General features: G+C 46.3%; 1 protein-coding gene across 6 annotated transcripts in view; it reads left to right on the top strand.

Moving 5' to 3' along the window:
• Stacl (SH3 and cysteine-rich domain-containing protein) overlaps positions 1-20041 on the top strand; it is a 362911-nt gene that overhangs the window by 254742 nt on the left and 88128 nt on the right. For all 6 annotated transcript variants that reach the window (XM_075875456.1, XM_075875458.1, XM_075875457.1 and 3 more), the window contains one exon: positions 3362-3470. In XM_075875456.1, coding sequence (XP_075731571.1) covers positions 3362-3470 — 109 coding nt within the window. The remainder of the gene's footprint in view (positions 1-3361; positions 3471-20041) is intronic.

Here is a 20041-nt window from a genome sequence, read left to right as displayed (position 1 = left end):
TGTTCCAACATTCATGAAGCACTCGAATACTAGGAATGAGGGCGACAAAATATACGAGAGCCGAGGGAAGGCGAAACGAACAAACAGTCGTCAAGCGGTGCCAGAGATCTCACTCAGTTATGGCTGCCGCGGCGATGACCCAAATGCCCTCAGTGGTCCGTAGGAAGGAGTGAGTGGGCCGGCTATAAACAAGCGATGCAGCAAAGCGACCGCGTGGGGAAAAAAATACTATAGAAACAAAACTGTCACCCGGCAAGGAGTGGCGACGCTAATGTGTCCATTAATAACGGCTCACTCTTTAGGGAGCTTCGCTAAAGTGGCACCACCGTTGGATGGTCTTGGCTGGATACCGCCGTTGCCTTCCCCTTCTTCGGTACCGGAGGGACCGTTTCCGGTGATGGGCAGCCCCATTCCACGCCCGGTCGAATTTTGGGTCTCCATCGAGAAGAGCGTTGCAACTTAAGATAGAGACAACGTTACTGATTTCTTCGCGCCTCTTCCGCGTATATCCTCGTGGACCGTTCCTTTTGCGGACGGCTGTATACGGAGCGGAAAGAGCGGTTGGCGTTATCGTTTTTCTCGGTGTTCACGGCTGTTGGGGTCGCTGCCGTCGTTAGCGACGTGATAAGTGTTTCCGACGTTTTCTGGATGGAGAAAGCTTTCGCAAGGCAGCCTCGAAGACAATGAAAGACGTGCGTGGCTGTTCTTGCTGTCGAGTGGATCCCCGCCCGGTCGGACAATGAAATCGCTGTCGTCGTCACAGTGATGCGTGTGGCAAACCATGCCCTTCTCGAGGTCTAAACATCCTTTTTCCTCAAACGGGAACATCCTTTACCCTGTGATAATAAAGATTGCGCCGGAATCGTTTTTCATCGCGTACCAGTTTTTACAAGGGGAAAAGGCGTCATACTTACTCCATTTGTTCGACGCCTTTTTCTTTTCCACATTACCCACCTATAGCGTTAAGAGCGGCTGCCCGTACGTCATGTTAACCCCGCGGGACCGAGCAACGTCCGCGCATTCAGCAAGGCAAAATCAGTTCGCTGCTATCGCAAGAATCATTGTGTCATTGGGAGCACGCCTATAGCGTTAAGAGCGGCTGCCCGTACGTCATGTTGACCCCGCGGGATCGAGCAATGCCCGCGCATTCAGCAAGGCAAAATCAGTTCGCTGCTATCGAAAGAATCATTGTGTCATTGGGAGCAGAGCTGGGCAAGAACCAGCCAGCCGGCCGGGAATATAAGTGCTTGGGCGTATTCCCTACATCATTCATGTGTTGGCACAGGTACGTCGATTCCGTTACTGCAAAGGCATGTAAGTTGTTAGGATTCTTGCGGCGTTACACAAAGTTGTTTTCTCAGCAGGCCCGGGATCTTCTCTACAAGAGCTACGTCAGACCAATGTTAGAGTACGGGTGCACTGTGTGGGATCCTCCCACAAATGCCGATTGCGACAAGCTTGAGCGAGTTCAGAACATGGCTGCAAGATACGTTATCGGTGGCTATGAGAGAAACCTTAGCATTACTGCTACAAAGGAAACATTAAAATGGTAGCTTCTAGAAAAAAGAAGGCAAATTTTGCGCTTTTTCGCAATATATATCATGGCAACATTGGAATAGACCGTAATCAGTATATTCTTCAGCCCCATTGTGTATCAAGACGAACAGATCACGAGCTCAAGGTTAGAGAATATAGCTGCAGGACTAATCTTTTTAAAGGCACTTTTTTCCCCAAAACAATTTCTGAATGGGATCGTCTGCCTGCTTACAAGGTCAGCATAATAGATAACGAAGCTTTTGCAGCCGCTCTTTGACATCTCATTCTGTCTACAGCTGCAGTCGAAGTTTATGCAGTGTTTAGTTCGTATCACATCGTTTTTGTATTTTTATGTTTGTACAGTATAAATTTCATTTTTGTTTTTCTCTTCGTCTGGGTTAGCTGATCTCTTCATGTGTATTGACAACAATGTATGCCGCTATTTCTCCTTAGTTTATCACTACCAAAGTTCTTGAAATGTATGATTTATAAATTCTCTGTGTAACCGCCCCCCCCCCCACTGTAATGCCAAAATGGTGCTGTGGGTACGAGTGTAAATAAATAAATAAAAAATAACACAGCGTTGGAATTCACGATCTTAGGTAACACACCATCTCAGAGGAACCTAATCTTGGAAGCGATAGGAGAACGAGTGAGTGAATAGAGACAAACACGAAATCTGCTGTACATAGCGATGTCGACGAAAAAAATGTGTACATACTTTCTAGTTACATTTCATACCAGATAAGGAAGTCCTGGCGCATTTTTTTTTTTGTTGCCAGCAGTTTGTTGCCTGCCTTTGTATTCTGTGCTAAGGATTCGTGTTTGTTGGCTAGAGCTGATCTACTGCTAAAGCAGCAAGCGGGAGGTTACACTGATCTGGCGCAAACAGGGGCCCCTCTTCTGCCTCAGATAATTAGTGCTGGCGCCGCTCACAAACGGTAACGTTACTTCCATACGCTCTCTTTCAAAGCGCACGAAACCTGCAGACTCACACAGCTGAACATGTAATCCACTTAGCCATGAACTTCGAGGTAGTTATGTTGTTGGTGCCGCTGTTGTTGAAGCAGCTCAGTTTTCTTTTTGCTATAACAAAGTTTACTTTTACCCGTCTACTCTTGCAGTGTTAATCAGATTGCGTTGTCGCTGCATTTGCACATTGTTCCGGCTTGTTACTTGTATCGTTACTGCTTCGACGTGGCAGACCGATGCGACTAACAAATATCTTTTTTTTTTGGGGGGGGGGGGGACGCACTCTCCTTTCACTCAAGTCGCACGTGCAAAATCGCAGCGTCAAAGTATCGGACGCCGAGTACTTGCCGAAAGCGCTCCAGTAATGACGCATATAGCAAGCTAAAAGACGGATTCGTATTAACGAATCTACTTGTTGCGGGCACAACGCTGAAAATGGTGCAAGGCTACAGGGGCGTTGCTCACAAGTTTCATGCACCAACCACCTCAATTATAGGCAAATTGAAAACACGTGGTGGTTGCAGACAAAAAACGAACGACACACTGATAAAGGCAGCTTACGTACATGTTATAAAACACGTTTTGCCAGGTGTTTTTGTAGACGTATGGAGGTATAGCTTTCGTCACCTCACGTGTGTTCTGTCTTTAGTGTCATATATGAAATAAAACCCTTTTCTGTTATTCGCGACGTCACTGGATATGACCACATGTTACTTCCGGCTTCCGCGGACGTCTTTTAATTATAATAGCCATGGAAGTATTGATTTAGTCGGATACATCGTAGCAGATAATTGTATAGCAATTTATCGAAAATATTAGCGCAACATTTGCTTTGTTCTCGTTATTCTTGCAGTGGCCGACTTCACGCAGCAACTCTCCAAGTTGCACTCCCGCCATGCCGAGGAACTGCAACTGCTCGTCGAGGCATTCCGGAAGCGGAACTCGGAATTACGGAAGGAACGGTAAGCACATTCTCTTCTTCATATCTGTGCACTTGTTGCACATGCGTAAAAAACAAACTGAAAAACATCTTCCTATCGTCATGCAATTGTTGGCATGCTCATTCTAACTAATTAGGTGACTCAAAATTTCTGACGGGTGCGAGAGGATGAACGCCTTCGTGCTCTTGGGAAAACGAACGCGAGTTTGCAGTTCTGGGGGCTCAGTGCCGTTAATTAAGCCCAACAATACACATCGAAAGACATGGATGTATGTCTGGACGGGCTTGACTTGATCCCGAAAAACAAACGTTTCAACTAGAGATTAAAATCATAGACGTCGAGAGACGTGTCTTATTGTAAAGTCGAAGAATTTAGTAGCTGCGTCAAGTCAGTGTCAATCGTTTTCTGAATGCCGAGAGAAGCTGCAGTAATAAACCATATTGTTTAATCTCCGGGTGTGACTTCATGTCTGGTTCGTAGGGAGAACAGAGAGATTAAGCATGAAATTAATGCAGCGAGGTTAACCATAACTGAGTCTGGTATGATTCATATCTGTGGTAATGACTACACTTTTTCCCGATAATATTTTCTCTGTATCTTTTTACATGCCGACATTTCCAAGATTCATTCCCGTCTACCCGCATTGAGGGAAAGAGAATATTCGGTCGCTTTGGAGTGGTGTGTATAGCGTATCGTCATACCCGTGACCCCGAACAACTAAATGACCAGGCAAAGCACCGAGCAGGCAAAGCACCGACGACATTAACGCCGCGGATTGGCGTCAGACAAGAACAACGATTTAGCCTACTTGTCCGCTGAGCAAGCGCAACTGTGACTTAAGGAGTGCATTTCTTTGCCAACACGTCAGAAGCGCCGAAGACGGAACAACTACGCAGCCTCGTACACTGTTGCCGAGAGAGAGCGCGCCCCTAGCTTCACCGGAATAGCGAAGAGTGCTATTGACGCACCGTATGGAGCTTCTTCAGTAGCGAGAGCTCACCCGATCGACGAAAGCGTGACTATAGGCTGAAGAAACGTCAACACAACAAGCATACAACCAAACGGATGACAAGCGGATAACATAAGACAGAGGATTCTCCTCGGGAAGGGCCAAATCATTCGCAGCAAGCCTCGTCCCTTCCTGCCCCTGATCGCGATGCCGTGTAAGCCGTGAAAGGAAGACGCCGAGAATCGACGCTAGGCGTTCGCCCGTGTCTCGTGGCGCGCCCCGGTCATTGATGCGCGGGGCTGCCGACGTCATTGATGCGCGGGGCTGCCGACGTCACGATCCAATTACGTTTCCGATGCGGCGAGCAAGAAAACGGCGGTGGTAGTTGCAGCGCTAGAAGCAATATCAACAGTAGCCGAAGTGGCAGCGGCCAGCAGCAGCATCAGTTGGGAAAGGTGGATCGAACAGCTCGGATAAGTCATTTCTATGCGGCCATCTCGCGAGAGGAAAGAAAGACGCCTTTTCGCGATTAGGATTCTCAAGTGTACGAGACCTTCGTGATGCCAGTAACGCAATCTTAAGGCCTGAGGAAGAATGTGGCTATGTCGTGGGTATTGGGACGGGGATAACACTAACCAACAAGCGGAACATCGTTGCATGAAATTGGCGTTGTTATATTGGTTGTGCATACTGACTTAAAATTACCTATTTTGGGAAACTAAACCCATTATTGTAACTAGTTATACGACACCGTGCGGGGCCTTTTCGCAAGATTCGAACTGGTGAAAGAGGAAGCACGCAAGCATAAACACAGGAGAGAAGTGTTGGAAGTGTTGAAGCTTCGGCGAGTTGGTCATCCATAAACTTGTATTAGCGAGGCCCATATACTAAATAAACACGACACGGACGAACAAAAGAAGGTACCTACCGTTTTTTTCTTTTTTTCAACTGTGCCATGTTCTTTCGTTCACGTGCCACGCTTATACAAGCCAAGTACAAGAGAAAATTCGGGACATCACGAACGTCACCTGACTACTGCAAAGGCGCACATCGACGGAAAAGAAAATAGGCACAAAGAAACTTATTTCCGCATGCCCGGGCGAGAGGCGATACCTATATATCCGGCACTCGTTTGGGTGCTCGTGAGAAATAAGTGTTCAGGTATTTGACCTGTTCTTTATGAAAACTAATCGGTGGTCTTAAGCATGCACTTGTGCTATTCATTTTTGGGAAAATTTCGAAAAAAAAATCACAACTATCAAGCACGAAGTTGACAGGACGAGGCGCTTCTAGCAACTTGGTGCTTTTTTTCTTTAACAAAAATTTCATCCAACTCGCCCTCCTGCTACTAATAACACAACGGCTTTTATGTCTCAGAACCATGATATAATTATTAGGGATGTCGTAGAGAAGAGCTTCGGAAATTTCGACCATCTGGTGTATTTTTAAGACACAATGAAGGCAAATGGCAATTTGTGTCAGAGTGAAAGGTCGATGTATGATAACGCTAAAACAGCAATATTATCAACAACTATGTCTTACTTACCAAGAAATTAAGCTAAATGTACCACACTACGTCCACAACGAGTGAGACATTTGCGAAATGATCTCGATAACGTAGTACGTGAGAGCGTCAGACTACAACTTATTACTAGTAATCAAACTAGTTGCAATAAAGTAAGAACTTTCCACGCATCAATAGACCTAATAAAAGGCTGTTTGTGCTCTTTTGTTTGAGTTATAGGGAAAAGAACTGCCTGACGCTACTATGGGGAATGGCGTGAGTGGTTCAAAAGTTCGGTTTTCGGTTGAGAGAGAATAAAACATTTATTCACGACCGAAGGAGCGTCGGGGAGTGAGCTCCTTAGTCCGGGATCCCATTGGCAGGGGCCGCTGTCCTCGCTCGTCTCACGAGGGCCTCGGTTAGGCTAGATAAGTAGTGCCACCTAGCGGGGCCCAGTGAAACCAAGCAAACAGAACCTTGGCCTCCGAGATGGCGAAAATTGTCGAATGCCCGTAGTTGCTACACTCTAATGATAGAGTCTTTTTGTCCCACAGCAATAATCATCATGCACTCTAAATAAAATGAATATTCGGGAAGTAGTACTGCTACACAACAGTAATCGTCATCTGACTTGCTCGCGTTTCCTTTCTTGAAAAGCCGGCACTGGCCACTTTCCTGTCCGGAAAGCTATCTTACACTGATAACGCGCACGCTGATTGATTGATTTGTGGGGTTTAACGTCCCAAAACCACCATATGATTATGAGAGATGCCGTAGTGGAGGGCTCCGGAAATTTCGACCACCTGGGGTTCTTTTAACGTGCGCCCAAATCTGAGCACACGGGCCTACAACATTTCCGCCTCCATCGTAAATGCAGCCGCCGCCGCTGGGATTCGATCCCGCGACCTGTGGGTCAGCAGCCGAGGATAACGCGCACGCGGTTAGCGACCGCAAACTACCAAAATGTGGTGACAGCGAGGGGAAAGTACTCGAAGTAAGGGATATTTGATTGATATGTCGGGTGTAACGTCCCAAAACCATCATATGAGATTGAGAGAAGCCATAGTGGAGGGCTCTGGAAATTTCGACCACCTGGGGTTCTTTAACGTAAAGCCAAAATCTGAGCATACGGGCCTACAGTTATTGCGCCTCCGTCGAAAATGCAGCCGCCGCAGCCGGGATTCAATCCCGCACGCCAGTGCTTGTGAATCGTTGGCAAACCTAGCACCAAAGACACAGTGGGGCTCAAACCCGGGTCCGCTGGGGCCAGCCCAGTATTCTACCACTGAGCTACGCTGGTGCTTGTGACGTGGCAAACTTGCCTTGGGCAGGCTTGATGTCGTGAAAGGATTCGCGTCAATACGCTTATAAAGCGCTTTAAAACAGCGAAAAAACAATCAGTCGTCGCACAGTGCGAATTGAGTAACGAGTTGGCCGTCGGATGCTGCAACCCATTAGAAAAGCTTGTTCTTGTTTCTGTTAATTGTGGCGCATACCCACTTCAGCCATAATTCCTCATCGTCGTCAGCCACTGCATGCACAATTGGCACGAAATTCCTTGCACGTGTTTAGCGTATACCACGCTTGTCAGAAAAAAAAAATTACGAAAAATAGTATTGCGAATGTCCGCCTACTACCCAAAAGTTTATTATTATTGCTCTAGTAAGTGTCAAGCAAGTGTGCTTGCAGTAGTTACCCAATGAGTGTTTAGAAAAAGGCTAGGAAAGGTCGCTCTTCTTGCTTTCGCTGCGACTGTGCTGTGCCTTCCGCGCAGGCCTGGCGATCTTTTTATAGTTCACAGCTTGCCGGCGCTTCTTTTCTTGAAAACTCGGCGCTGGCCACTTTCTTATCAAGATTGTTATATCGCGCCGATAACGCACATGTCGTTCGAGTCGGAATTCTACCGGACGCGCGGCGATAAACCAAGGAAAGGAGCGCGATAAATATTATGAATATCGTTGTGGGACAAAAAGCCACCCATATTTACTCGACCTCCTCTTAGAGTGTACACTACTCTCGCTCTGCTGCTACTGGCGCCGGCGGCCGCGTAGTAAAGTTATACCCAACGTTGGGCACGAAAACAGTGACATCCAAGAGCCCGCTTTAACGCCGTTGATTTGGAGAGTGCTAACGCGGTACGAACCATTAAAATGCGATTTCATTTCAGCACTTCCTTAGCACGAAACTAGCACTACGATGTTTCTAGACTGCTATTTCAAAAATTGACGCCCACCTATCATTTCTGTTTCATCATCATCATCATCATCTACCGTTTCACCTGCATCAAAATGCGACCGCCGCTGCAGGTATCGAACCCGCGACCTTATGGTCAGCAGCCGAGAACCCTAGCCACTGACCCACTATAAAATATCATCATCAAACGCCGGAAGAAGAAGAAAGAAGACTGCTGCCTGGAGCGAGCGCGCGCTACTTCACTTCTTCGTTCGAAGCAGTCCCTGGTCTCGATCGTCTTAATAATGGTGCCGTGAACCAGGATACTACCTCCTCGCCGGCAAGAAAGGTCAACCTGCCACGGAGCAGCAGAGAAGAAAACGGCGGAGGAGTAGAGGATCGACCTGGATCGAGCGACGAGACCACGGTGGGCAGTACGAGCATCAGAACGAACGATTGACAAGTAAGGAGTCATTGTTAACCGCCTCAATATGAGCAAAGAAGTGATAACGAAGAAAAGGAAAGCGCTTCGCTCCCAGATCACGCGACTGATTAACGCAGCCGAGCAGCAAATTAATGATGGAGCTAACCGGGAGCAGCTGCTTACAACGCAAGCGCAGATTAAAGCAATAAGCGACAGTCTCAAGAGCGCGAACGAGCAAATGGAAAAGTTTCTAACAGAAGACAACGCCGAAGCTGAATTCGAAAGCGTCATAGACTACGACATGAAATTAACGACGATCTTATCTGCAATAGAAGTCAGACTTCGACCGCCTGAACAATCGGATTCAACCGATAGGACAAGGCAGGTGACGCCCTCAAGTACGGGACAAGAAGCAACGGAACTAGTTAAGCTACAAAAGCTCGAAATGATAAAGTTTGGGGGAAAAACTTTGGAGTGGAACCGTTTTTGGTCTCAGTACGAGTCGGCAGTTCACCTGAGACCGAACATGAGCAAGGGACAGAAGTTCAATTACTTGTTAGCATCACTAACCGGAAAAGCTGCGGCTGCTATTGAAGGACTTCAGTACTCGGCAGAGGAAAATTATGATAACGCAATCAAAATACTGCAAAAAACGTTCGGCAATCGAGAACATTCCATTGAAATGCACATGAATGAGCTATTAAGTTTGGAAAAAGTGAGGTCTGTTCAAGATACCGATGACTTAAATAGGCTAGTACAGAGAGTGCAAGTTAACATATTGGCACTCAAGTCACTAAAAGTAGAAACTGGGAGCTATGCGCCGATGTTATTACCGGTATTGAAAAGAGCAATTCCACCAGAATTATCAGTGCAGTTCAAGTCAAAAGAGGCTATGAGAAACAGCTCAGCTTCAGAAAACGACGAGCACAACAACGCAACGGGAAAGGCGTGCGAGGAAAAGCTGGACAGGCTTATGTTATTCTTAAGAGAGCAAGCGGCTTTTCGTGAAGAAACACAACGTGAACAAGAAAGGATAACTGCAAAACCAAGAGAGAACCGCGGACAGATGCGCACAACTTCAAGCTTCTATAGCTCAGTGGACAGAATATGCTTATTCTGCAAGCAGAAATCCCACGCAACCGAAAACTGTCGTAGGAGCATTACAATGGATGAAAAGAAAGCTATGCTTACCGAAAATAGAGCATGCTTCAGATGCACGCGACCGAACCACACTGCACGCATTTGCAAGGCCCAAGTAAAATGCAAGCAATGCAAGGGACGACATGCCACGTCAGTATGTAGAACGGTGATGCAGAAAACAAGGGCAGAGCTGGTCTCAACAGCGCAAGCCGAAGCGACGACGTCTGCGCTACAAGCAACCGAAAATATCAAGCATAAGTTTGTGCTTTTGCAGACGGCTGTAGCGTGCGTAGAAGGAGAAACATGTGGCCGACATTGCCGTTTGTTATTAGACAGCGGAAGTCAACGTTCATTTATTGAAGCGAGATTAGCGAAAGAAATAGGTGCGAAGGTGTTGCGACAGGAAAGGCTGACGATTGGTTCATTTGGAGGAGACGAAAAGGTCAAACTAATAAACGTGGTGCAAGTGACTGTAGGATCACGAGAAACAAGCACGACAACAGTGATTGAAGCGTTACAAGTCGACGTTATCTCGCACAGTTGTATACCCACTCCAACTAAGAAACTCAGCGAGAAAATGAAACAGCTAAATATGCAAGTGGCTGATCACAGGACCGAGACGACTGCAACAGATTCTGTAGAACTACTGATTGGCTCAGACTATTATTGTGAATTCTTTACTGGTAGAACTCAAAGAATCGAGGACAAACTGATGGCTGTAGAAACTATACTGGGATGGGTACTGCAAAGGCCGTCAGAGCAAAGCAAGACAAAACTAACGCATAATCAAGCAGTCATGGTTCTGAAGGTCGAAGCTGCGGAGACAGAACTCCAGCAAGAGCTACAGAAGTTCTGGAGCCTGGAGTCAATGGGGATCACAAGAAATAGTTTGGATAACACCGAAAATGAAGTGGTCGAAGAATTCGAGCGCAAGATTGTACAACAAAACGGTCGCTATCAAGTCAGCTTGCCATGGAAACAGAACGTAAACTTGGAAAGCAACAAGGAAAATGCGATAAAAAGACTACAGCAACTGACTAAAAGGCTGCAAAAAAAATGAAGGCATGCTGTATCGCTACGACAAAGCTATATCAGAGTACATGGCATTAGGAGTCGCAGAGGAGGTCCAAGAGCCATCAGAACAGCCAAATGCACTTTGCTACTACATGCCACATCATGCGATCATTAGAGAAGACCGAGCCACAACAAAGGTTCGAGTAGTGTTTGACGCCTCATCACATTCTAGAAAAGGCATGTCTCTAAACGAGAACCTAGAGGCAGGACCCAATTTGAATGAGGACATGCTATCGCTGCTCATTAATTTCCGAAAAGAAAAGGTGGCGTTAGTTGGAGATGTTGAAAAGGCATTTCTACAAATCTCTATACATGAAGAGGATAGAGATGCAATGAGATTTCTGTGGTGGAAGCATGACGCTGAAGGAAGGTTAACGAATGAAGTGCAAACATGGCGCATGACAAGAGTAACATTCGGAACAACACCAAGCACATTATACTGGCAGCTACAATTAAACACCATTTGAAACAAGTGGAAGATCAGTTTCCTGATACGATAAGGACACTGCAGAAAGCGATCTACGTGGATGATGTCATTTTGGGAGCAGCAACGCTTGATGAAGCAGTTAAGTTGTACAAAGAGGCAAAGCAAGTGTTCAGAGAGGCAGCGATGAATTTGAGAAAATGGACATCCAATGAAGAGCGATTAAACAAAATAATTGATGAAAACGAAAGAGACGATTCTCACATAGATATTCGATCTAGAGGATTCACAATGCTTCTGGGCTTGATATGGAAACACTCAAAGGACATGATTTGCTTTCCTATTGAAAAGTGGAATTTATTAACAGATACAACGCACATGACAAAAAGGGCTGTGTTACAAACCACAGCGAAGAAATTTGACCCACTCGGTTTGTTGTCGCCATTCACAGTACGCGCGAAAATAGGACTGCAGAGACTGTGGAAAATGAACGTCACGTGGGACGACCAGCTCCCTAAAGATGAATGCGACAAATGGAAGAACCTTATGTCTGAAGCGGAGGACTTTCGAGTTCTAGAAATCCCACGATGCTACGCAAGCAAGAATCAACCAGTACAAGCATACAAGCTGCATGTATTAGCTGACGCGAGCCCATTGGCATACGGGGCGGCAGCATACTTGATAGCAGTATACCACGATGGAAACAAAGAGTCAAGGCTAGTAACAGCAAAAAGCCGCGTAGCTCCAATTAAAGAGCTGACATTGGCGCGACTTGAACTGATGGCAGCGGTGGTAGCATCAAGATTATGCGACTACATCAAAGGTCACTTCAACGAAAGTTTTCAGGAAATACACTGCTGGACGGACTCGATGATTGTGCTGCACTGAATCAAGGGAACAAGCAAAAGAGATCCGTTTGTTGCCAACAGAACCGCAGAAATTAGAGAAAAAACACTTCAAGCAAGCTGGTCATTTGCTCAAAGTGACGACAACCCTGGTGACCTACTTACACGAGGAATAAGTGCAAAGGCATTGATAACGTCAAAGTTATGGTGGAATGGTCCCGAGTGGATAACATCACTGGAAAAGAACTTAGTAAGCATAATTGGCACAAATACAGACGTGGAAGACCAGCATAAAACACAATGTCACCAATGCATGGGAAGATCCAAAATTGCGCCAATCTTGGAAATCGAAAGGTATTCATCATACGGACGGCTTATAAGAGTGACAGCATGGGTGTTCAGATTCATAAACAACACAAAAACGGAAAATCACAAAGGGCCGTTGGCAGGAAAAGAGGTAACAAATGCAGAGAAATACTGGATAAGACAGGCCCAAATATTACTGAGACAAACAAAGGGTGAGGTCTTTTCAAACAATCGATCATTTGAAATTAATGGACATGAAGTCTACCTTGATGACGTAGGAATCATCAGACAGAAAGGACGATTGCAGTGCAGCCAAGAATTCAACAAGCACGTAATAGTAATTCCAAAGGATGAGCATTTCACGGAACTGCTAATACGTCATGTGCATAAAATGGTATCACACGGAGGAGTTCAAGTGACGCTAGCGCAACTTCGAACTAAGTTATGGATATTGCAGGGTAGACAAGCAGTGAAAAGAGTTCTAAACAAATGTGTCGTCTGCAAGAGGCATAACTCCAGACCGGCAACTCAAGACATACCTCCACTTCCGGCAGACAGAGTCACTGAAGCAGAGCCGTTCAAAGTTACGGGAGTTGACTTCACAGGACCTCTTTACGCAAAGGACAAGTACCAGATTGTGAAGCAATATGTACTGATATTCACCTGCGCGGTAACAAGAGGAGCACACTTGGAAGTTACCAACGATTTGTCATCGTCGAGTTTTCTACAAGCATTCCGACGATTTACAGCTCGACGGGGAATACCAGCCGTAATATACTCGGACAACGCCAAAACATTTATAAAAGCTGGAAAGGAAATCAACAGAATGCTCGAAACAATTAACAACGAGGTCTTGAAGAATTACTGCAGTGGCCAACAAATTAAATGAAAAACAATAGCCGAGTGCGCGCCATGGTGGGGAGGATTTTACGAGCGCCTCATAAGAAGCTTGAAGACGTCGATGCGAAAAATAATATCGAAAAGCACAGCTTCGGTAGAGGAGCTACGCACTATTGTAGCAGAAGTTGAAGGAACACTCAACAATCGACCATTGACTTACGTATATGGAGAGCCTGACGAGCCAATGCCACTAACGCCGGCAGACATCATAGGTGGACGGCGACAGCTTCAAGGCGGACAAAAAAGACTATACAACGGTGACATTGAAGACGCATGGCGACGCAGATGCAAACTCGTGCGCACTTGGTGGAAAAGATGGCATCAAGAATATATCAAGAAAATAGGAGCTACGGTCAAAGCCAAGACACGGCAAGCAAAACCACTCTCACAGGGTGACATAGTGTTGGTTGAGGACAAGGCTCCAAGAAAATTTTGGAAAATGTGCCGGATTGAAAAGCTCTACCCTGGGCGAGACGGAATAACAAGAGCTTGTCTCCTTCACACAGGCAAAAAAGAGCTTCTAAGAAGATCGGTGAACCACATATACCCAATGGAAGGTTGTTTCAAATAGCCCGCGAGAGCTTATCACATTTCAACTTGGGCGGGCGGGAACCTATAAAATATCATCATCAAACGCCGGAAGAAGAAGAAAGAAGACTGCTGCCTGGAGCGAGCGCGCGCTACTTCACTTCTTCCAATAAACCGTATTCGTTCGAAGCAGTTCCTGGTCTCGATCGTCTTAATACCCACCGAGGCGGACTACTGACTACTGCTATTACAGACTTACCTTCTTTGTCTCGACTTCCCTCTTGTGTTCATGACAGCACCGTCTTTCAAAACAATTGCTTGACCAATTATCTTTGCTATCTGTCACTCTATAGATCTAAACTGTGTTAAAAAAATCCGGTGAACGATTTAGAGTGTTTGGTACTCTACAATGGGAGAGCACAAGGCCGTCCCATGGGCCTTGGCAACCTATAGAGCAGATCTCAATTGTACTGGGTCAATAGAGGTGGTTTTGGGACGTTAAACCCCAGCAATTATCACTCTACTGGGTCAATAGAGGAGATATTGAAGAATAGAGAGATTTGGTAGAAGTAGCACTGCATAGAACTCTACCAGATTTTTGTATCTTACACCAGACTTACTCGGAGTGAGAAAATTTCATGATCGCAGGAGGTAAGTTATCTTTCTACGAAAAAAGATAACAGGTAATTGATATCAGTCGACCAAATCGTGTCTCGGTTGATCTGCCAGACGTCGATCTCAACGTCAAAGAGCACCCCGAAATCGTGTCTTAGCAATGCATTATAATAAATAGGCTTGCTACAGCCGCTTCAACGACTAGACTTCGTTCTGGGTAAGATTTCGCTAAATCTCAAGAAACAACAAGTGAGAAACAAAGCTGTGACCAAAACACGGTGTAAGATATAACTTACACTGTGAACCTTTCCGTTCTATTATTCTCCTTTTCACCCACCCCAAGTGTAGGGTAGCCAACCGAGCCAAGCTTGGTTAACCTCCCTGCCTTTCCTCTCTACTTATCTCTCTCTCTCTCTCTCTCTCTCTCTCTCTCTCTCTCTGAATAAAAGTACGAAGAAATTCGCGTGTAGCTAATGGAGCGTGCCGCCAGATACTGCTCGTGAGCGCGCGCGTATAAGCAGTTAAGAAGCATCGTCCGCCTCGACGCGACGGTGGCGTCACGCGCGGCAAAAAATAAAGGAAGAAAAAAAGTGAGCGGCTTAATACACTCCATACAAACGCGATTTCTAAGCCGACGTGCGAAGTCCCGAAATTGCCTCGGCGGCAACGTGTGTGTGACGTTCGCGTTCACTGTGTTCATTCCGTGCTTCTCGCACATCGTCTCTCGCCGTCGCCAGTAACGTAGCGTTCTTGCAAAGGCAGGTGGAGGAAAGAGAAGCAAGGGAACGAATCCTTTTTACAAGGCGGCGATCTCGTTACTGCGAGCCGGCTCAGCCACGCTGCTTTTGAGTACTCAGAAAAAATCTGCTTCAGGTTCATTTCGTCGTCGTCGTCGTCATTCTCCCTCTTCGCCTTCTTCTCCTTCTCATCTTCCTTCTCCTCTCCTTCTCCTCTCCTTCTCATCTTCCTTCTCCTCTCCTTCTCCTCTCCTTCTCCTCTCCTTCTCCTCTCCTTCTCCTCTCCTTCTCCTTCTCCTCCTCCTCCTCCTTCTCGTTCTCCTCGTTGTTGTTGTTCTCCTCGTTGTTGTTGTTCTCCTCGTTGTTGTTGTTCTCCTCGTCGTCGTCGTTGTTCTCCTCGTCGTCGTCGTTGTTCTCCTCGTCGTCGTCGTTGTTCTCCTCGTCGTCGTCGTCGTTGTCGTTGTCGTTGTCGTCGTTGTTCTCCTCGTCGTCGTCGTTGTCGTTGTCGTTGTTGTCGTTGTCGTTGTTGTCGTTGTTGTTGTCGTCGTCGTTGTTGTTGTTGTTGTCGTTGTTGTTGTCGTCGTCGTCGTCGTCGTCGTCGTCGTTGTTGTTGTCGTAGTTGTCGTTGTTGTTGTTGTCGTAGTTGTTGTTGTTGTTGTTGTTGCTGCTGTTGTTGTTGTTGTTGTTGTTGTTGTTGTTGTTGTTGTTGTTGTTGTTGTTGTTGTTGTTGTTGTTGTTGTTGTTGTTGTTGTTGTTGTTGTTGTTGTTGTTGTTGTTGTTGTTGTTGTTGTTGTTGTTGTTGTTGTTGTTGTTGTTGTTGTTGTTGTAACTCATGTGTAATACGTATGCTTGTACCGTATATATGCCGCCTTTTTATTTTTCATGAAACTTCTTGGAGCCTACGTTAGAGCGTAAAGAAACACTTTCCAGTGTCCTATTCTAACTCGCCAGAGAATAATCCCACTGGCGTACGCTCCGTGCATACTAGCTCATTATTACTACAAGCAACTAGGACGAAACGAGACACATACGCACAAAAAGAAAACGGACAATGACGAGAGTTTTCTGGCAGGTCATACAAAATAAGGCGAAGCACGCAGTTGGTGTACGCACCGAAACTTCGCAGTTGACGTTTTTCATTCACCAAGTGCCACGAAAGTAACGTGTCATACGAAACTATTTAGTATCTACTGAGCCGCGTAGTGGCTATGCTCTCCGAGTCATACTTGTAGAGCTGCACCCATACGAGCACTGGATAGCAGGAGCGTGAACAACGGAGGTGGCATCGTGTCTGGAAAAGAAACAGTATACAAGTCGATTTATAGCTAAAACTTTTACGCAGCAGACATTGTTTTTCTTCTTTCTTTTCTTTTTCTTTTTTTCTTACGTCCTTTGAACTTCTACACAAAATTTCAGGCGCGGCTGTTGGGATGGAATCATGCGCAATCAGTCGTTACGGCATGATTAGTTAGCGCTCAATCTACACCTGTGCACTTATTAGCATCACCAGTGTTTGACCAAATGCGAATTTTACGGACGCTTGCTTCACACACTGCCTAAAATGAGTCATTGCGGGCTGGGATATTTTTTTTTTGTAAAAAAGAAACTAGGTTGATATCAGCCGCGAACAAAGATGGAGTTGGCGACAGTGTTTTTACTGTCGCAAAAAAAAAAAAGGCGAACATGAGCCGACTCGAGTGGTCCCGAATAAAGGCGTCGATAAGGGCGTCAAACAAACAGCGTCAGCCCCACGTTCAACCCTTGCTACCGTTTTATTTCTTCTTGCTAGTCGCGAAACAATTCGCCAGACAGAACGTTCTTACCGAGACCCTAGTGCACTCTGCCCGACGGGCAGCAATACATTTACGACTACCTGGACTTAACGACAAAGTAAGTGCCGAAGCGCGAGGGCACCGCGAAAATGAACAAAAACAATATAAGAGGCCCGAAAGGTCACTGCGCGGGTCAGCAACTACAAGTTGTCGCCACCAGTCGCCTTCCACCGCGCGCAGCCGGTGCATGGGCTGCGTCTCCGCACACGCAAAAATCGCTCGAGGGTTCCGACTCTGTTTCTACCTTTACCGTTTCTTGTAATCTTGTTCCGAGCGACGTGGTAAAAGGAAGCTACGTCATTGTTCTCGAGGTACTGCTATTACGTGACCGTTTATTTGTTTCGCATGTGTGTGATATTTTTTTCCCTCTTCTCTCTCCTTTTTTCTTTTCTTCTGCCTTCCTTTCTTCTATGTCTTTCCTTTCCGAAGGAGCAGGCAGGCGTTGGGCCCCTATATGTGGCTGTTGTCATTCTGCTCCCTCTCTATTTTCTCTGCGCCTTCGTGTTTTCTATGTACCCAAACCAAATAAATAAATAAGTTACGCCTTTCGGTTTACGCTGAAATTTCTTTCTCATTTGATCTTTCTTTCCCGCGGAACGGCGTTCCTGGGCAGGCGGAATAACTCGCTCGTTCTCTAGCGGACGCGCTAAAGGACTAAATAGAGAGTTTTAGTACTGCGTACGCTGCGTACGTGGCGGCGTTGCGTACGTAAGGACGCCACGTTCTGCGTAGTGCGCATGCGCAGACCGCAACGCGCACGTATCGCGTTACGTATGCAGCTGCTACGTACGCACGCATGAGATGCGTGCGTGCGTACGTATGAGGTGATCGCGCCGCTCTCGAACGAATTCGCGACAGCGCGAGACTTCGTTTTGCAAAATGGCGGCATCGAAGGCAAGCACCGACCGGCTCTGTGGCTCAAAATATGGCCATAATCTGGCTATAACACTTGGATTGGCTCACATTGGCTGTCAACAACACGTGCTTCTATTTTGATCTACCAGATGACGCAACACGCTTCACGCTCGTTACGTACGCGGGTACTACGGCGTACTAAAAGCCGATTAGTGGCAAACGACGCCACGTAACGCAAGGCGCTTGCGTGATGCGTACGTAGCACCATTCCGCAGTACTAAAACTCTCTAATACCGGGAGAATGTGTGAGAGCACGGCCCAGGCCCCACCAGAATTTGGGGGCGGCGTCTTACTGTTGTAGGGCACGTGAAGCAACATAGACCCCGGTTTCTCAAAGACTACGACACACCCCACTGGTCGTAAGGTCGTGGTTTCGATACCTGGCCACAGAGGCCTTATTGCTAAGTGGACTGAACCTAGCGTAAAAAAAACGTTAAAACGTGCTGACGGTTGTAAGCATTTTAGATAGAGTTACTCGTTATGGTGTCTTTCGCACCATGTGCGATGTGCCGCTCAGGGACGCTAAAGCTATAATCCATCTATTAAAATTTCAAGCCTAAAAAATAAGCCTACCCATGTTTCGAAAAACAGTCCTGCTCAAGAACATCGCAATTTGAAATTAAGGCGTACTATTCCTTGCCGCTCAGCGGTCATGCAGGTAATCACTCAGCATCATGGAATATAAAAAAAATAAAAACTTCACCTTCTCGATAACGCGAGTGACTGTGTTTCTATCTGCTTCGTTAAGAAAATTGACCCTTTCCGACCTTGCGGTCAGCTGAAGAAGAGCGCTGGACGCGCAGAGGTCTGTTTCATCAATTACTCCTGCGCTCTATCCAGGAAACAATGTTACATCTTTTTGTTTATTTATTCCGTAGACCGCACTGGTCCCAGTCAATTGAAACTACTACAAGTGAAAGACAAGACTAGATACAATCAACCTCCGAAGACAAGCTCTTGATCTCTTGAAAAAACACAAAGGGGCGTGACCCGTTGGCTCACATATCGTGACTGAGTAGAAAAACAATGGTGTGTCGGTTGACAAACCTGTATCAGACACAACACTGCCTTGGACGTGTACGCCAAGAAATATGTGTGAGCAATAAAGCCGACACCAATAACATTCTAGAATCCCTGAATTTTCACCTAATACCTAGCGTAAAATAAAAAAAAAACATTATTACCCAAGCACCGACATGCTCAGGCTACGAGGTAGGCGAAAGACATTCGGTCATCGCAGTAGAACTTCTCAGAAGTGTAGCTCAATAATTTCGCGATATGTCGCTAGAATAATTGCCCCTAGCACCTGCCTCCCAGTGTAGTGATGCTCATTTACACTGTGTTGCAGAATGAAGCTGATGAGTAGCGGGAACCAAAACCACCTCTACGTGTTGCTTGCAAACATAATGAGTGCCTTAGCGACTCAACAATCACACTAGCTGTTCAGTATGCCGATAAAGCTAACTTATGCGCAGATTTTTGGCACGATGTTTATCCGAATAACAGACTGATCAAAATATTTCGAAATCCTTTATGTAGGTGGCTTGCCACTAACTCACTGTGACGCTCGGCCGCACTCACCGCATCGCTGCACGGAACTAGTGGGTTGCAACTCGGCGACTCCGCTTGTATCTTCGCGCCCACCTTCGACGCTAACGCAATTTGCGAGCGCAACTTTTTTCGGCGGTCCCACTGTAGCGAGAGTCGTCCGCGAGGTTATGTGTTGCCGGGCTGGGCTAGGCGTTGCTTGGCTTGACTTGGCTGTCTTACGCGAAGAACCCACTCCTTCGCTCCCTTCGCCTTTTGAAGACAAGGTTTCCTTCGAAGCGTCTTTCCGAGAAGACGCGACAAAGTTATTCAAGGAAAAGCGAAGTTGTCTGGTTCTTCTTTTCTGACTGCTGCTTTCACTCATTTGTTTTGTCTAGATTTTGCTTAGCGCACGGATAAGCAAGGTGCCTCCAACTAAAAAAAACACTTCGCTTCACTGAGTTTCTCTGGGCCCTCATGATTGCGTCACGAAGAACGAAATGCGGGACAGATTGCAGCGTATCGTGTAAGCTCCGAGCTTAGCAACAATGACATTTCGCTGATCCTGGACCAAAAACTCGTACACGACGTAAACAAGGCCATGATTTTCAAACTTGTTTACGTTTATCTGTGCGACAGAAAACACTTTCAACGAATCATAGTGTGCTTCTCAATGCTCGACGTAGACGACCAAATGGAC

The sequence above is a fragment of the Rhipicephalus microplus genome, chromosome 10, assembly GCF_043290135.1.
Source record: "Rhipicephalus microplus isolate Deutch F79 chromosome 10, USDA_Rmic, whole genome shotgun sequence".
Lineage (NCBI taxonomy): Eukaryota > Metazoa > Arthropoda > Arachnida > Ixodida > Ixodidae > Rhipicephalus > Rhipicephalus microplus.
Note: the sequence above shows the minus strand (reverse complement) of the source record. Positions and strands in the feature narration are given on the sequence as shown.